The sequence below is a fragment of the Leptodactylus fuscus genome, chromosome 1 (genome assembly GCF_031893055.1).
Source record: "Leptodactylus fuscus isolate aLepFus1 chromosome 1, aLepFus1.hap2, whole genome shotgun sequence".
Taxonomy (NCBI): Eukaryota; Metazoa; Chordata; class Amphibia; order Anura; family Leptodactylidae; genus Leptodactylus; species Leptodactylus fuscus.
The window spans coordinates 240,537,464-240,555,917 of record NC_134265.1 but is presented as its reverse complement, the minus strand read 5'-3'; the positions used below and the strand labels follow the sequence as shown (position 1 = coordinate 240,555,917).

Genomic DNA, 18,454 nt, shown 5'->3' with positions numbered 1-18,454 from the left:
GTGGTGCAGCCCAAAACAAAATATGACATAAGTGGGCCGCCCAGTATTAATGCATGATATGTGGGACAGCCACTTCAAATCCACTTCCCTTCCCCCCTCACACACACACTCCTGCCCGACAATATCACCAAGAGAGGAATGCGGTGGCGTTTACCTTTCCAAATAAACTGGAAAACTGATTTTTGGAGGGAGCGCAATTCCAACCTAGACACTGCAACTGGAAGCGTTTTAAAGAAATAGAGGAGTTTTGGCAGGAGGGTCATTTTAACTACTGTGATATGATCTATGAGAGAAATGTGGAGGGAGGGCCACTTATCTAGGAGGGAGCGAAGCAAACTTCTGTGAACTTTCTGTGAAAAGCGCTGTAGGAAAAACCATGATGCCTTACGCAGTTTTTCCCCTCCATGCTTTTTGTTCAGGACGCTACATGGGGCCTTTTGTGGTAAAAAAAGCTGCAGGCTGTGTTTTCAAAACTGCATGTATAAAAGTGTGCACCCACCTACTGGTCCTGCCCTTGTGGCCCATGTCAAAGATGTGCGCAGGCCGGACTATCTCACTGCTATGGGATACATACTGCACTCTCCATGCTCTCTGATCTACCCTTCCCCTTTCTCCCCTCTTGTTGTGTCCTAACCATGTGTGTGTGTCATGTTTTATGTTCTGTGTTCTACCGAACATAAAGCAAAATGTTTGCCGAAACGACCTGCAAGAATATCAGTCATTTTGGGTACACAGTGAACATGGTAAAAGCAAAACCCATAAAAAATGGTGCAAATACAGTTTTCTAAAACCAACATTCTGATTTTTTTTTTCTAGCTTCCTGTTATATGGAATAATAAAATGTACCACCATGAACTACAATTTGTTCTGCAAAATATAAGCACTCATACAGATCTGTGAATGGAAAAATAAAAACTTGCAGCTTTTGGAAGGTGGGAACTAAAAAAACAAAATTCAAAAACCAAAAATTGCTGTTGCATGAAGAGATTAAAAAGCATGCAAATAAGGACACAACAATAAATCTCTATGTATCACCAAATAAATATGCAAAATTACTTGAACAAATAAATAAAATGTTATAGTCCTCATGAATGAAAACCTGAAAAAAAGAGACCAGTATTGGAGTGGTTAAAAAAAAAAAAAAAAAGAAAAAATGAAGAAAAAAAAAAATATACCTGATGTATTACAGATACAAAACACAAAATGTATTTGAGTTAAAGAAACATTTCAATGACAAATCAATATTTAGCTTAGATATGTCTGTACATCATAAGAAAATAGAGTAGGTTTCACTTTCATGGAAGTAATAACATCTGGAGAAACCTCCCTGACCTCACATGGCAACTGGTGGTGCTTGGCCCTGTGAGGTGGAGTCTGAAAGCAGCTGATGTGAACAGTGGGCAAGAACTGCATTTCCTCAGTGTGTGGTGAGGTGATCAGGCTTCTGCATCCCAGTCCTCATATTGTACATCACATCTGTCATGTACAGCATGTACTGCTGGGGTAGCAACAGATATGGACAGCTCGGTCTTATAGACAAGGCAGAGGAAGATGTTTACTTCACAGAAAATGATTATTTTACTAGTCAGGTCGGTGTCCAGAAGGTGGCATGTGGAGGAAGACATACACTTTACCTCCAGGAAGATGGCATTGTTCTTTCTTGTGGTGAGAATCATTGTGGCCAGCTGGGCAGGAGGACTAACACCAGTTGTTTAGGTAAGACCTATTGCCTATGGGCATGTTCACATGTACAGTTTATCTATACGTTTTACTTGTGTAACGGTATTTTAATAATTCAGATTTGTCGGTGCTGAATTTCTCAAGTAATTATTTGTAAACTTCCCTAGAGTCTTGTTGTGATACTCAGCTCTGCTATGCTGTTTATGTATTTATTGCCTATGCATTAATCCATACTTTTCATAATGTTGCTAGTAAATACAAATGCTGTTTTTATGTGTGCTGATAATGGCGAGACTTTTGCCAAAAAAAAAATCCTTGCTTTTTGTGATTGTTTTAATTTTGTTTATTTTTATAAATATGATTGATATGATTTTTATGGGAAGTTCTGCACATTGTAAAACCATTATATTGTAGAAATTGTCATAATATAAAAAATATAAATAGAAACTACCTAGAGGGCAAATGCCAATGATATCATAAAAGCAGATCTTTTACTATTTAGGATGTATTTTACCTAAGGAGTGTCTGGAGAGCCAAGTTTCGTTTCTCAGTTCTCCTTCTGCTAAGTTTCACTTTCCTTTCTCCTGGAGTCAGCCTGTAGGAGTTGGCAGTAAAGATGACACAACAAATTCACACATGATAGAAAACTACAGCAATCGATATTATATTTGCACTTAGTCGCCGAGATTTATGTATTGTGGCTACACTAGACTCTTGTGTAAATGTGACGCATCTTTGGTGTATCTTAGGTACATCTTTGTAAATTCAATGCCTTGAAGAAAGCCAACTAAAGAGGTTGTGCAGGATGAATTGTAGAATTTTTTTCATCATTATGGTCTTTAAAGTTAATGTTTATTTAAATTGTTTTATTTGCAACATTGTTTTAATAGCTGTATTAAATGTTAATATTTAACCCTTATTTTTAACTGTAATGTTCCTGCATATGTCTATAAGATAATATACACAGGTGTTTTTAAAAACATGCTTAAATAATTCATTGCAAATGACATTCCTAGGACTGTTGTGCTCTGGGTTTTCATCATATTCAGCAGGGGCATAACTAGTAAAGACAGGGCCCCATTGAAAGCATTTGACTGGACGCCTTTCCTGATCCTTTCACACAGTATATTGCCTCTTTGTTGGCCCCCCATGTAATGTATTACTTCTTTCATTGGACCCATACCGTATACTGTTCCTATTATAGGCCTCCATACAGTACACTGACAAGCAAAAGGGTAACAGTGTTTTGAACTTTTGCTTTTCAGACTCCATATCTCACCATCCACTACAGGTTCGATCCTGAGACTACCATCATTTTATAGATAATCATCTTGGCTATCTCATACATAAACTTAACTTGCATCTATTTAGCATATAATTAGTTATGCAGATTCGTGTCATGTAACTGCATTATTACTGTTTTGCTCCTCAAATTCTAAATTTGAGACCACCATTGATCCTGGTCAAGTATTCAACACCTTTGGCAGTGAAACATCTTCATATTAACAGGCTTTTTCCACCAAACTTGACAGTACCTTCTTGTTTCTTCCTTGTTCCTTCCAGACCCATTTGCACTCATCAGAGCCCATTCTATAGCTCATTGCTCCAAATCACCTGTTTCCAATCTTCTACTGTCCATTTTTCATATTTTTTTTTTGAAAACTCGAGCCAAATGATTGAAGTCAAGGCTTCTTCACCTTTTTTTTTTTTTTTTTTTTTTTTTTTTTACATTAAAGGTTTTTTATTAAGTTTTCAACAAAAGAAAAGAAGAAAATAAGGATAATACCAAGACTGGGGATGAGGTGTAAAGGAGTGGAGGTAAAATTAACAAGGGAAGGGGGGACAAATGAGGAGAGGAATAAGAGGAGGATATGAAGATCTGGGGCAGTAGAGCCACAATCTTCCAACTGCCATGACACTCACATGATGCAGCCTGGCAATCTTCTTGGCCGATAGGAAGCTATTGATGAGCTGGATGATGCTGGATTTCTCTTTTATTTTTTTGATTTGAACCAGTGACCTTTTGCTTGAGAATCAATAACACACTGAGCTATTAGGGAACAGGAGAACAGAAGACAAAAAAATATTTCCACCACCAGGAGCAAAACAATTATAATGCCGTTACATGACAAGATTCTGCATAACTAATTATATGCTAAATAGTTGAAACTCAATGTTATGTATGGAATAGCCAAGATGAGTATCTATAAAATGATGGTAGTCTCATGGTTGAAGCTGTAGTGGATGGTGGATGGTGAGCCTGAAAGTCAAAAGTTCAAAACATTGTTACCCTTTTGCTCATCAGTGTAAGTGTCTCCATTACAGGTCCCCATACAGTAAGGGCCTTTAACAGGGGCTCTACTGTATAGGGGACATATAATAGGGGCTCTTACTGTATGGGAGCCTGTGCATGGAGATCTGTAATGGGGCACTTACTTTATGAGGGACTGAAACATGGGTACATACAAAAAGGGCCCCAGTTTCAGGCTTCATACAGTAAGGGCCCCTGTTACAGGCTCCCACATCATTACTCCAGCACTAACTCCTTTCACTTACTTTTCTCTGTTCCTGTCCACAAATGCCTTCACTTCAGCTTCAAGGGGGCAAGACATGTTAAATCTAGAATGTTCAGTGGTATCACATGATGTCCACATACCTCCCAACTTTTGAAGAACAGAAAGAGGGACAAAATGTGCGGCACAAATTTAGCCCCGCCCACTTTTGTGTTGGCTCCGCCCACTCGTTAATTTTTCATGTGCCCGCACACAGTATAATCCTCCTACAGTCACCCGTAAATTATATGTCCCCCCTCTATCTCTCCCCCAGTTTCATATACACCCTTCATCTGCCCCAAGTTTCATGTCCCCCTTCCATCTCTGCCCCCGATTCATGTCCCCACGTCTCTGCCCCCAGTTTCATGTCCCCTCCATCTCTGCCCCCAGATTCATGTCCCCCCAGATTCATGTCCCTCCTCCATCTCTGCCCCCAGATTCATGTCCCCCCATCTCTGCCCCCAGATTCATGTCCCCCCATCTCTGCCCCCAGATTCATGTCCCCCCATCTCTGCCCCCAGATTCATGTCCCCCCATCTCTGCCCCCAGATTCATGTCCCCCATCTCTGCCCCCAGATTCATGTCCCCCATCTCTGCCCCCCGTGTCATGCCGGCCTCTCCATCTCTGCCCCCAGTGTCATGCCGTCCCCTCCTTCATCTGCCCCCAGTGTCATGCCGTCCTCTCCTTCATCTGCCCCCAGATTCACGTTCCACCTCCACATTAAACTTACCTTCTCCTCCACTCCCTTGCCGCTCTCTGCGCGCCTCTCTCGCTGACACATGCGGCTGAAGGAAGGAGCTGACACAGGTCAGCTCCTCGCTTCGCCGCTGCCGCCGGTCTCGCTGACACATATGCTTGGTTGATTGGTGCTTGATGATTGTGTGGTGGCATGACTGAAACCTTTAAATATATAGGTATAAATAAGGTTCTGGAAGAGTGTGTTTGTAATGTAAAAACAAAACCCCCCACAAGAACAAGGGGCAAAATCTGAAAGTAGATGGATAGGATCAAAAGCAATGTCAGAAAATATTATTTCATGGAAAGAGTAGTTGAGGCTTAGGGACCGTTCACACTACCGTCGGTGTCCGACAGCTAGTGTCCGCTGCTAATGTCTGTACAAAATCTTGTGCGGAGATTAGCAGCGGACACTAGCTGTGTCCGTGACATTTTGCATTGATTTAAATGGAGATCGGGTGCGTTCTTTTACTGTCCGTGCCTGTCCTTAACTGTCCGTTCCCAAAGATGTCCGACTTTTCAAGTGGACAGCAAAACTCGACATGTAGGTTTTTGCTGTCTGCTTGAAAAGTCGGGCATCTTTGGGAACAGACACCGACGGTAGTGTGAACGCTCCCTTAGAACAAACTTCTAGCAGATGTGGATAGGAATTTAAATATAAATCTATCCTAAGATAACAAGGAAATAATATAAGGACAGACTAGATGGGCCGTGTCAATCTTCTGTGTTTCTATGATATGTCTTTATTCATTACAGAACAAATCCATTCCTTAGAAGCACAGATAATAGTGGATGTGAGCTGTGGGGCTAACCATTCTGTGGCCATTTGCAATGAAGGAAATATATTTGCTTGGGGTGAAGGATCACGAGGACAACTTGGATCAGGTCAATTTCCTCAGCAGTCTTCTGTTCCTAGGTATGGTAACATCTTGAACAGCTGTTGGATTCCAAGGTTCTTTCAGTGTCACACAGAAAGCAAAGCCTATGGGACAGGGCCAACATTTTGTTGGGGTGTCTTGAGAAGGTGCTGTTGTCTGTGATGCTTTAAAGTCTTAAAGGGGCTCTATCACTGGATTTTCGCTATTTTAGATAAACATATGCCTGAATAGCCTTTAAAAAGGCTATTCAAGTCCTGCTAATCGTGCACAGTAGATCTATGCTATGATAGACACAGCGAGCTGCAGCCCCTGCTCTACATAGATCACTACTTAGAAGATGACCAAGGACCTTGTAGTGATGTCATCACAGGGACAAGCCAATCACAGAGTAGTAGTGACGTCATCACAGGTCCTTTTCCAGAAGCAGGGAAGAGACAGTTGGAGCTGGTGAATTGAAAGCAGGAGGAGGGACTTACCTAGAAGAACCACAGAGGAGGGCGTGAACAGAGTATGACGTTAGGGGTGCACAGGACCGTCCACGGTGCATGGAGGGCTCATTTACATATATGTTTAAAAGGTAATTCATTAAAACGGGGGGTCTTTTAACGAACAATTAGCGGGACTTGAATAGCCTTTTCAAAGGCTATTCAGGCATATGTTTATCTAAAATAGCAAAAATCCAGTGATAGAGCCCCTTTAAGATGACTCTGTTGACCTGCCATAGTTTTGTGCGGTGTGTATGTGGAAGTTTGGTGCTACTTGTGTGTTAAGGTAGGTAATACATGTCATAAACAAGTCACACAGAATAAAGAAATTATTTGTCCTTTTTCTTTAAACTACAGGAAAATATCCGGTTTGTCCAACATAAGAATAATACAGATCTCTTGTGGACACTTTCATACAGTCGCCCTTTCAGAAGGTATACAGTATGTTCTTGTAACACCGCCTCTGAAAATGTTACTATATGGGTTCTTTTTTTTAAACATTTTCCAAGAAACCAATTTCCAAAATAAAATATATAATATAGTTTCTTATATTCAAATTAACCATTCATGTAAAGTTGTTTATAATTGGAGGTATGCTTCATCTTTACCGATTCGCTAGGAGGTAAGAATCCTGCATGCAGATTTGAAACAAGGGCATATGTAGAGACAGAGCAGTAAAGGTGGTACTACTAAGGGGCGTAACTACCGCCATAGCAGCGGAGGCAGCTGCCACAGGGCCCGGGACATTAGGGGCCCGGTGACAGCCGCTACTGCTGCTATCATTATACTCAGGGTCTTTGCAGACCCCCGAGTATAATGATCGGCAGACCAGGAGAGGTAAGGGAACGTAACAAACACAGTTACTTACCTCTCCACGATCCTGCCAGGCCTCCTTCCTTCTTGTCTGACGTCACATGAACCTGGCCTGCTTCCCAGGTCATGTAACGTCCGACGTCATAGAACAAGGACAGCAGCGGAGAAACAGCGTAGGAGCAGGGGGACAGATAAGTAACAGTAATTTTTTATGTTTTTATTCCCCCGAGTCTCCAATTATTATACTCTGGGGTCTGAAAAGACCCCAGAGTATAATAATTGTTTATGGGTGTCCACTATGGGCTATAATACTGTGTGCAGGGGCCACTATGGGGTCAAAAGTTCGCCACGGAGACGCACCATTCCTAGTTACGCCACTGGTACTACTGTTAGGGTGTCATTTAAATTAGGGGCCCAATCTCTCTTGTGGCCATCCACCAACCCACTGCCCACTGGTCATTGTATGGAAATGATTATGTTTTTTTTATGCTAAATTAATACCATTCTACGTAAGGCAACAATGGGTAAATCTGGTTATAACTATGGTATCCTTTTTAACTTAAGTACACATTTGTATAGCTGGTCCTTCTCTCAACAGGACTAACTAAATATATTTATTGAAATTAGGAAGTGTCATGACGTTTATATTTTTCTCCTTTATTTCAAAAGCAGTGGTCATTGCACATGAAAAGTATAATCTATAAAACTTGCCACAGGTAGCTACCAAATGTCAGCATACAAGGTGGAGGTTAATTTATATCATAGGTAGTTTAGGGGCCCTGACTATCTGTCCCTATGAGGCCCATGTATTATTGAATATTCCGTTTAGAAGAGAGAATACCACAGCAAAAGATCAAAGTGGGCCCTCACCCTTCACTTTGGACATTACATACGGTGATGGATCCAATCTGGGTACTGCTTTTCTCCATGGGTCCCATAGCAACTAGAAGGACGCCATCTGTGTTGCTTCCTCTTTTTATATGGAATTATACTTTGCTGTAGGGCATCAGGTTCTTAAATGTATTTTGGCATTCTTTTTCAGATAGCAGTGTTTTTTCATGGGGAGTGAATGATGTTGGACAACTTGGGCTGGGCAAACAGACACCTAACCAGGCCAACCCTCAACTTGTAAAGTCTCTAAAAGGAGTTCCTCTGGTACAAGTCTCTGCGGGTGGCTCTCAGAGTTTTGCTCTGTCAATGTTAGGAATTGTGTTTGGATGGGGAAAGAATAATGCTGGACAAATAGGACTTCAGAGTGATCCTCTAAAAGGTAAATTGTGCTTATGGACATTATAGTTATCCATAACCAAATATAGTTACAAGGAAGAATAACTTTTTTTTTAATTAAGCAGGTGTATTCAAACCATATGCAGTAAGTTCTTTGAGAGATAAAGGCATTATCTATATCAGTTGTGGAGATGAACACACGGCTGTGTTAAGCAAGGTAAATATAACATTTTATACAGTACTAGATGTGACCAATATGAGAATAGTTACTAAATTACCTGATATAATAAAAAAAAATAGAGTTTACATATTGTACTCCAAGGACTTTGAATTCTTCAAGAGTATTATGCAATTAGTAGATTAAGAACAATTTAATGAGTACCTTTCACCACTTTTACCATCTCTAACTTTTTGCATCCTTCAACAGCAACCTCTCCACTAATTCTGGCACAGTTGGAATTTTTTGCCTTGCGCCCACTGTTCCTGAATAATCAGTGCTGTAAGTTTAAGCATCCAATATGCTAATTCTGCTCTCTACTGTCATGTGAGTAGTCTTTGGCCGTAGCAGACATCCTGGATTAGCCTATAATTAGCATTTTGGGTGCTGAAACTATCAGCACTGATTACTCAGGAATGGTTGACCCATGGAGAAAAAATTCCAACAATACCAGAATTAGTGGAATGACACCAATGGAAGGATGCAAAGACCTGGAATTTTTGGTGGTGAAAGCTCCTCTTCAAGTGAATATACTGATCATACAAGTCAGCTAAAGACAATATAAAGTTCTAAGCAGGATAACAGTTTTATATACTTCTACTGTCTTCATTTTTAGTTTCACTTGCTCATTCTCACTAATGTCATCACATGATAGCTTTTTCAAAATGTCATGAATCTAGCTGATTACAGATATCGAACTTCAATCCAGCAATGGTAATATTCCAATAATTTATGGCCTATGATAATGCCAGTGCTCTCCAGCATATTACCATTCCCAGCAGACGTAGCTGCTTGGCTACCTCTTTAAGAATTTGTGTCCTCACCTACTAAACTTCCTCCTGCCAATACTTGTCTGCCTGTATTTATTTAAGCCTGCTTTTTTAATCAAAATTTGGCTGGGTAATGTGTTCATTAGTTTGTTCATGATCTGTTGTATGCATGTATGTTATTATTTTTGTAAGGGAATTGCCAGCTGAGTAATTCCCCAGTGCTTCTGCTGAAACCTGGGAGGAAGGGAAAGACAGAGACAGTGGGTCCTAAATTTGACCAATCCCTAAACTTCACCAAGCCCCTGTCCCTATCTACTTGCCTCAACTGTCCTAATAACATGGAAAGTTGGGCGACAGTCCCTTCTCTAAATAAGCGTAAACAGAGAATGCGGCCAAGAGAACACAACGCAGAAGAGAAATAAGCAAGCCAAGGGTCAAAGCCAGAAAGACAAATCAGTACCAAATCATAATCCAAAAGTATAGTATCAAGAAAAGCCAAAGGTCAGAAGTCAGTAAATACAAAACAATAGCAAAGAGAACAGCTTAGCAAAGAAAGAGTCATAATAGCCAGCAAACATGGTTAGGACTGTTTATAGGAAGTCCAGAACCTGCCCCAGACTTGATTGGCAGATAGGCTGTCAATTACACAGGTAAGGCTAAGATGAACTATTTGAGGCTCAGATGGAAACAAGGTGTAAGAGATGGGGGTGTTGGAAAAATCAATTTAGAGATGAGGAAATAGAACAGTGTTCGGACAAAGCAACAAGAACCAAAAGTGAGGAATCAAAATTGAACACACTTCCTGCACTGCAGCGTGGCGTAGAGACCCAAACAGGAAAAGATGTTACAGTTATATGCTGGAATACCTGTTATAGATATATATAGATGTTCGTATGGCCTCTGGCTTGTGCAATACATTTTTGTTTCCTATGGCCCATATGGGGGTTAAAAGGAGAAAACTGTGTCTGAGTCTGCTTGGACAATGCCCTTGGAGGTAGCCCTAAACCAAACTGGTTTGGTAGCATGTTGAACCTATAATCCACTGCCCTTTATGCCTAGTTTTACTAAAGCCCGGTTCACATCTGTGTATGTATTCCGTCTATAAGGAGTCTGCATGGAGACCCCCTGAACGGAATACAAGCGCAATTGCAAGCGCTGTGATGGGGTCCGTGTGCTTGCCACGCACTGCCTTCATGAATGATTCATGCGGACAGTGTGCGGCAAGCACATGGATCCCCTTATAGTCTATGGGGTCCGTGTGCTTTTACAGCACAGTGCTTGCAATTGCGCTTGTATTCCGTTTGGGGGGTGTCCATGCGGACTCCTTCCAGCCGGAATACAAATGCTAATGTGAACCAGGGGTTAGACCAGTGTATTTTCCACCTGTTCAACTGAGAGAATAGTTGGAAAGATATAAAATAAAATACATTTTTTTGAAAACTTTTTGCACAGAAGCATGATACACCTTTTATAACAAGATATAGATATGCAACATATTTCTCATTACAGTTTTCAAATTTGACAAGGAAAGTGAAAAGTCACCAAATGTTGGACAAATGTGATATTTCAATGCAACTTTTAAAAAGTCAGATTTTATGGCAAATACTTGAGTTAACTCTATAATAAATGTGGGCTAAAGATTAATTGAAGATAAATTAAAGGGGTTGTCCCATCACAAGGATCCTATCTATAATGCTTGTTAATGTGGATGTAAGTCTTTTCCTAAATACATTGCTTCAGCAAAACTGCTTTGTCTGTCCACTATCTTACTTTATTCAATTTTTTCTGGCCACAGCCCTGACTTAGCTGCTCCTGAGTCAAATGATGTATCTGCTGCTCTCAGGGGGAGGGAGGAGGGGCTAAGTGCAGGGAGCGAGCCTGTGTATCTAGCTATTCCTTTGTCTACACCATATGACCTAGGTCCTGCATTCAGATAGGGGAGAGGAGCTGCTTTCATTTCTTCTGTTCTCCCAGTTATCAGGCTAGCTAATTCAGTTGTGTTCATTATGGCAGAGACAGGCAGTCTCTGTATGTAATACAGAATGGAGTTGCTGCTGCCTGTACTTCATAGTCCAATGTGGGTGGGCGGAGCTACACGTGGATTTGGGGGCGGAGCTAAACGGCAGGGTGCATGTGAAACCCCGCCCACCAAATGATGCAAGAAACCAGGAAGAAAGAAGATTTTACAAGAGTGAAGACTGCTGAGTATGTGAGGTGGGAATACCCCTTTAAGGTTGAGGATAAGCTGTTCCTTTGCTTTGCCTTTACTTAGGGTATTGACAATAAGAAACAGTATGCTCTGTTTGTGACAGCATTTATTATGCTTACTTGTATAGCGCCATCATATTCCGCAGCGCTTTACAGATATTGTCAGTCACTGTCCCATATAGGGCTCACAATCTACATTCCCTATCAGCATGTCTTTGGTGTGTGGGGGGAAACCGGAGTACCCGGAGGAAACCCACGCAAACACGGGGAGAACATACAAACTCCTTGCAGATGTTGCCCTTGGCAGGATTTGAACCTAGGACTCCAGCGCTGCAAGGCTACCGTGCTGCCCATATATATATATATATTTTAAAGAATACCCTTACCCACAAGCCGCTCCTTTAATTTATGAGGAGAAGGGGGTTATTAATTTTATTAAATATGGTACATGTGATTCTGCTCATTGGTGTAATTTGTAGCTGGAAATAGATTATTTTACATCACAGAAACAAGAATACTAATTTGATGACTTTTTAACTTTGTGGCAGGAGGGCACTGTCTACACTTTTGGAGATGGCACACAAGGTCAGCTAGGGAAAAGTTCTGTTACCCATACTTCAGTGCCTCAGAAGATAGAAGATTTTGAAGGACAGGTTTCACAGATAGCTTGTGGAAGGTAAGCAATAAAATGTGTATGATCCAAGGTTGTCTAACTTAAAGGAGTTGTATAGGCCATGCAATGCTCCCTGGGAAAAAGTCATGCAAATTATCTCTCTTTGAAAGAAAAGAAAAAGTTGTGCCACTAGTATTATCTGTTGGAAGGCCACAGCATAAAAGCGCTGTTGGAAAAACCATGGCATTGCATTGCGCTTTTTCCCGCAGTGCTTTTCACATAAAGTTCTCTGTGGACTTTCTGCTTCAACCAGTGCCGTAACTAGGAATGGCGGGGCCCCGTGGTGAACTTTTGACATGGGACCCCCCCATCCGATGCTGAAGACCTCGACCAACTGACCCCTACCGCCGCCGCCGCGCCCCCCCCCCCCCCTCCGCGCACATTTCTGCGCACAATATAATACCCCAAATTGGCCCCTGCACACAGTATTATGTCCCAAAGTGGCCCCAGTACACAGTATTATGTCCCCATACTGTCCACAGTACACAGTATTATGTCCCCATACTGGCCCCAATACACAGTATTATGTCCCCATACTGGCCCCAATACACAGTATTATGTCCCCATACTGGCCCCAGTACACAGTATTATGTCCCCATACTGGCCCCAGTACACAGTATTAAATCCCCATACTGGCCCCAATACACAGTATTATGTCCCCATACTGGCCCCAGTACACAGTATTATGTCCCCATACTGGCCCCAATACACAGTATTATGTCCCCATACTGGCCCCAGTACACAGTATTATGTCCCCATACTGGCCCCAGTACACAGTATTAAATCCCCATATTGGCCCCAATACACAGTATTATGTCCCCATACTGGCCCCAGTACACAGTATTATGTCCCCATACTGGCCCCAGTACACAGTATAATGTCCCCATAGTGGCCCCAGTACACAGTATTATGTCCTCATACTGGCCCCAGTACACAGTATTAAATCCCCATACTGGCCCCAATACACAGTATTATGTCCCCATACTGACCCCGGTACACAGTATTATGTCCCCATACTGGCCCCAGTACACAGTATTATGTCCCCATACTGACCCTGGTACACAGTATTATGTCCCCATACTGGCCCCAGTACACAGTATTATGTCCCCATACTGACCCTGGTACACAGTATTATGTCCCCATACTGACCCTGGTACACAGTATTATGTCCCCATACTGACCCTGGTACACAGTATTATGTCCCCATACTGGCCCCAGTACACAGTATTATGTCCCATTGTGGACACACATGAACAATTATTATACTCTGGGGTCTTTTCAGACCCCAGAGTATAATAATCGGAGACCCAGAGGGATACAAATATAACAAACTACTGTTACTTACCTATCTCCTGGCTCCGCTGCATTCTCAGTCGCTGTTGGCCATCTCCCGGGACGTCATGTGACCGGGGCCCTGCGTCGCGGTTCATATGACGTCACGCAAGTAAGCCGAAGTAGGCCCGGAGCCTGGAGAGGTAAGTAACACAGTTTTTTATGTTATCTTACCTCTCCCAGGCCTCCGATCATTATACTTAGGGGTCCGAAAAGACCCCCGAGTATAATAGTGCTTGTGGGGCCCGCACCGTCACTTACCGATCCCAGCCCCTGCCAGGATCGGTAAGTATATAGGGTCTGTTACCGGCTGGAGTAACTCCAGCCGGTAACGGCCTATTAAAGGAAAAAAAAATGCAGCGGTAGCGGCTGTCGCCAGGCCCCTAATGTCCCGGGCCCTGTGGCAGCTGCTACCACTGCTACCACAGTAGTTACGCCACTGGCTTCAACTATGGCTATAAGGAAAACACTGGCATTTCTGTATGTATAATTGATAAGCTGCAATTTCCAAAACCGCAATCCTGTTGAATGGTACTATTTTTGTTTCCAGCTATCACACACTTCTGTATGTTTTCACTTCCAATAAAATTGTATCATTTGGTCATGGGCCGAAAATGAAATTGGATGATCATCCATCAGAAATGCCCCTGGCATCTGCCAACGATCTGTTCACTTCAAAAGGTAAAATGTTTTCAATTCAAGGGTGCATGTATTTTGTTGAGTACTGAGGCTGAAGTTTCACAGTTATGTTTGTTTGTCTGAAATTTACAAAATTTGCAAAAACATTGCAGCATTATTGAGGAATATAGTTATCTTTGGAACTTTAGACCTATGTTCAGACCATGACACACACATGAAATATATATTAATATTTTTTAAACTTTTTTTTAAAATATTTTTAATACTTCTATTTATAGACCCCTAGATGACTTGAACCCTATGTGTTTGATCACCAGTCCAATTTATTGCAAAACTGCCTTCATGCTCTTGTCATGGGGTGATGATTTTACGTAACATGACTGCACTAGTGATTTTATGCCTTGGTCACATTTAAAGGCATTTAAAGGGTTAATGTGTCCTTCACAACACATTTTATAAAATATTGATTTCTCAGTACTTGCTGGCCTGTTCACACTAATAGGTGGTTTGCTTACTTCCAACTACGTGGTTATATCCAGTCACTAACCTCACAGGACAATGGTTGAAATCGTATAGTATGACTCAGAAAATGTCAATTTCTTGCAGGCCCCAAGAATTATTACAAAATCCTCTCCCTCTCCACACGTCTATCAAACTATACTTCATTATGGTTCGAACAACTAATTCTCATGTTTCTTTTGTTACTCAATGTTATATATATTTCAAAATTTTAAATAAAATTTGATTGAACCATAACATATGAATTTATAAAAAAAAATAAAAATAAATAGTTTTTATGCATTAAGGGAGTTAATAAACATAGTAGAAATAATTAACTGCAAATTTTCCACAAATGCATTAAAGGTGTGAATGAAGGTTTACTAATGTAGTCTTTGTTTATCTAGACCTCAAGGATATTCATTTAAAGCAGATCTTTGCTGGAAACAATGTCAGCTTCGCAACCTCCTCTCCACAAGCACAGGTTTGATGTTTAGCTTGATAGTGTCTTAGACTAATTTGAAGGTGAGCCTTATAGACATGATGAGTAAAAGACCACCAATGAACAATTTATGGCTCGGTAAATCATTTGTTAGAATCTGATGAAATTTCTAATGTTCTGGCTGATCATGAAAGGGAAATTGTTCCTGGCCTGACAAGGAGCGCCTTGTTTTCTAGTGAAAAAGATCATGAGTTGTTTGATCTCTGCACTACTGCTGTACTATAAATGATACTATAAGATACACTTGAATAACCCCTTTAATAATAATAATTTAAAAAAATTTTAGTTTATCATTTTCCTTTGGTATATGTAAGACCAAACATAAATGTCCAATCATTAGGACAGCTGACTTTTCTTAGATCGGTGGGAGTCGAACACTAGGTACTGCATGGATCAGCTATTTTGGGCATAGTGTATGGAGCAGGGGTAGGGAACCTTCGGCTCTCCAGCTGCTGTGAAACTACAACTCCCAACATGTTCCATTCACTTCCATGGGAGTTCGAAGAACAGCAGAGCAAGTATGCATGCTGGGAGTTGTAGTTTTGCAACAGCTGGAGAGCCGTACGTTCCCTACCACTGGTATGGAGCCATAAATGGACAGCTTCATACACTTTATTTGTGGCTTGGTAGTGCTATTGCAGTTTAGCTGCCATTTAAGTGAATGGGAGCTGTACTGTGCTGCACGTTGTATGGAGCAGCCTGTTTGTGGATGTGCACTGCACAGAGAGCTGCTGAAAAGCGTTGGATCTCCTCTCTGACAGATCAGAACAACAGACAGTAAACAAACCAGCATTGCAATGGCAATAGAATAGTTGTCTGTGGGGAAAACAGTTTTTTTATTTTTTCAAAGCGATGACCAGGCCACGTTCAGAGGTGGTGGAGCTGCTATACATTTTCAGTGGGGATATTCCATTACAAAATATACAGTATGTACAAGGATTTTGAAATCTTGTCCACACATAGTGAAAAAAATCTGTGCAGATTTTAAGTTTTCAATGTGCTCACTATGCTACAGATTACACCATTTGTAATGCATTGGATTAATTCCACAACAAATCTATGGCTATAGATTGTGGCGGCAGAATAATAATAATTTCTTTTGCTTTAGCTATTGATGTACTGTAAAATGTCTAACTTAATGGTCATATTTTGTCTTTTAGACTCATAATATTTCTCTAATGACTGATAAGCTACAAAAAATCTGCAGAATAGACAACAAGGTGGTAAAGAAGTGGATAGAAACGAAACCTGGAAAACCAGAGCGCCAGGATGCAAAAAGGTCTTTAATGGACAATGTTACTATATTGTTTCTTGTAATAAGTAAATTATTATCGATGTTTGGATAAGGTGCAGCTTCCTTTACTGATGGGTTTCATCCATGACATTTGTGAAGCCTGAAAGAATTCTGCTTGGGCAAAAGCTGAAAGAATTTGCACTCAGGCTTTAATATAATGTAATATTAGGAACAATGGAGTAAATTAAACTGGGCCGCAAAGCAAAATCACTAAAAGGGTCTCCAATTAACATGTCAACTATAATACTAGTCTCCTTACATAGGGCATCTCCATCAGGCACCAGGGCCAGCTGTTTACCCCATAATGCTATGTTCATGTTTAGCAGAAAACTGATAGAATGCGAAGTCACAAGACGTCCCCAGTCGTGAAATGGTTAAATAATGGTTAATTTATTAACACAGTGTCCAATAATACTATTATAGTGAGCTATATGTATGTGAAAGTACATGTCTGCATCACATTTCTTAGGAAATAAACAAAATGATTTTGTAAGCAGATTTAGTGGTGTCATTTTGGATCTATTAGTGCTTATTCCGATAACACGTTGTGTACTTGTGTAATCCAATTTCACGGATCCTTCACACATTGGAGTCTATTGAGGAATCTATGAAAATGGCGTGACAACTGATATGTTCTATTATTTAATAGATCCATCACAGTTGCGTAAATAGATCCATTACTTTCTCTATAACACAGCCGTAAAAGCCTGTCATGTGAATAAATTCTTATTAAAGTTGTCTCATTTCTGTCCTACGATAATTAGTTAACCGAACGGTCAAATAATTAACAATAGTAATCCCTTAAGGTAGGTGTATTATGTCAACTACTCCTTACAAATCAAATGGTTTTGACATAGTATAATACTGATGACCTATTTTTGTAATAGTTCATCAATATCATATCGGTGGGATTCTACAACTGGCACACCCACCTACCAGTTGTTTGAAGAGCTGCTTCTTCTTCACTGCTTAGGGCTAGTTCACACGTAGGCAAAGGGGCGGATTTTGACAGCGGATTTCGCTTCAAAATCCGCCCCTTTACAATGGTGGTCTATGTAGACCACCGGGCTTTTTTTTTCTCCTAGCGGCGGGCTGCCGCTAGCGGAGAAAAGAAAGTACACGCCCTTTCTTCAGGCGGAAGCCGCGCGGCTTTCGCCCCCGGCAGCTCCCTCCTATGTCGGCTCATTCATTTGAGCCGACAGCGGAGGGGAAAGCCGCGACCGCGATGGTCGCGGCAGGCGGGTTTTGACAAGAGAGAGACGCGGTGTCAAAACCCGCGCGGGCAGTTCACGTGTGAACTGACCCTTACCAAGCACATTATAGTACATTGTATAGTGGCTATACTTGGTATTGCTGTTCAGTTCCATTACTTTCAACATGTCTGAGCTGCAAATAGGCCTTTTGACTGATGAACATGATGTCACTAGCCTATAAATTGAAAGTGGTACTCACTTAAGTGCAACTGCCTCTTTGAACTTTTGACCAGTGAGGATGCAAAATGCTGGACGATCAACCTCTGATATTGATGACCCATCTTTAGCATAGATTGTCAATACTTAAATCCCAGATAACCCTTTTAGGCTAAGGCCCCACGGGACAAAAACCGTGTCGGCAACGCATTGTGGATTTTCCTGCAGCACTTTCAACAGAAAGTTTGTGGAGTTTTCCTCCACTGACTTTCTGTTACAATTATATCTACGGGAATGCCGTGGCGTGGCATTTCTGCTGTGGGCAAATTGCGGCGTTTCCGGCATGTAGGCCTCATGTTACAGACTGAGGCCTCATGTTACAGAAGTGCAGCTTTTTTGTTGCACAGTTTTTAGCCAAAGCCAAGAGTGGATTGAGCAGAAGTATAAATACTTCCTAGATATTTCCCACTCCTTCTGTAGTCATCATTAGGTTTGGCTAAAAAAAAAAAAAGGGATGAAGGGATGAACTAGAGTTGCCATC

At 41.3% G+C, this 18,454-nt stretch overlaps 1 protein-coding gene across 2 annotated transcripts in view; it reads left to right on the top strand.

Annotated features, from left to right (window-relative positions):
• The first annotated feature begins 1,432 nt into the window (after nucleotides 1–1,432).
• LOC142216737 (putative E3 ubiquitin-protein ligase HERC6) overlaps nucleotides 1,433–18,454 on the top strand; it is a 40,017-nt gene continuing 22,995 nt past the window's right edge. Inside the window, exons 1-9 of one of the 2 annotated variants that reach the window (XM_075284780.1) lie at nucleotides 1,433–1,716; nucleotides 5,725–5,884; nucleotides 6,689–6,765; nucleotides 8,187–8,414; nucleotides 8,497–8,588; nucleotides 12,115–12,242; nucleotides 14,122–14,252; nucleotides 15,116–15,192; nucleotides 16,371–16,489. In XM_075284780.1, coding sequence (XP_075140881.1) covers nucleotides 1,482–1,716; nucleotides 5,725–5,884; nucleotides 6,689–6,765; nucleotides 8,187–8,414; nucleotides 8,497–8,588; nucleotides 12,115–12,242; nucleotides 14,122–14,252; nucleotides 15,116–15,192; nucleotides 16,371–16,489 — 1,247 coding nt within the window. In that variant the 5' untranslated portion in view covers nucleotides 1,433–1,481. Of the gene's footprint in view, nucleotides 1,717–5,724; nucleotides 5,885–6,688; nucleotides 6,766–8,186; nucleotides 8,415–8,493; nucleotides 8,589–12,114; nucleotides 12,243–14,121; nucleotides 14,253–15,115; nucleotides 15,193–16,370; nucleotides 16,490–18,454 lie in introns of both variants that reach the window. The other variant, XM_075284773.1, reaches the window with a different exon arrangement.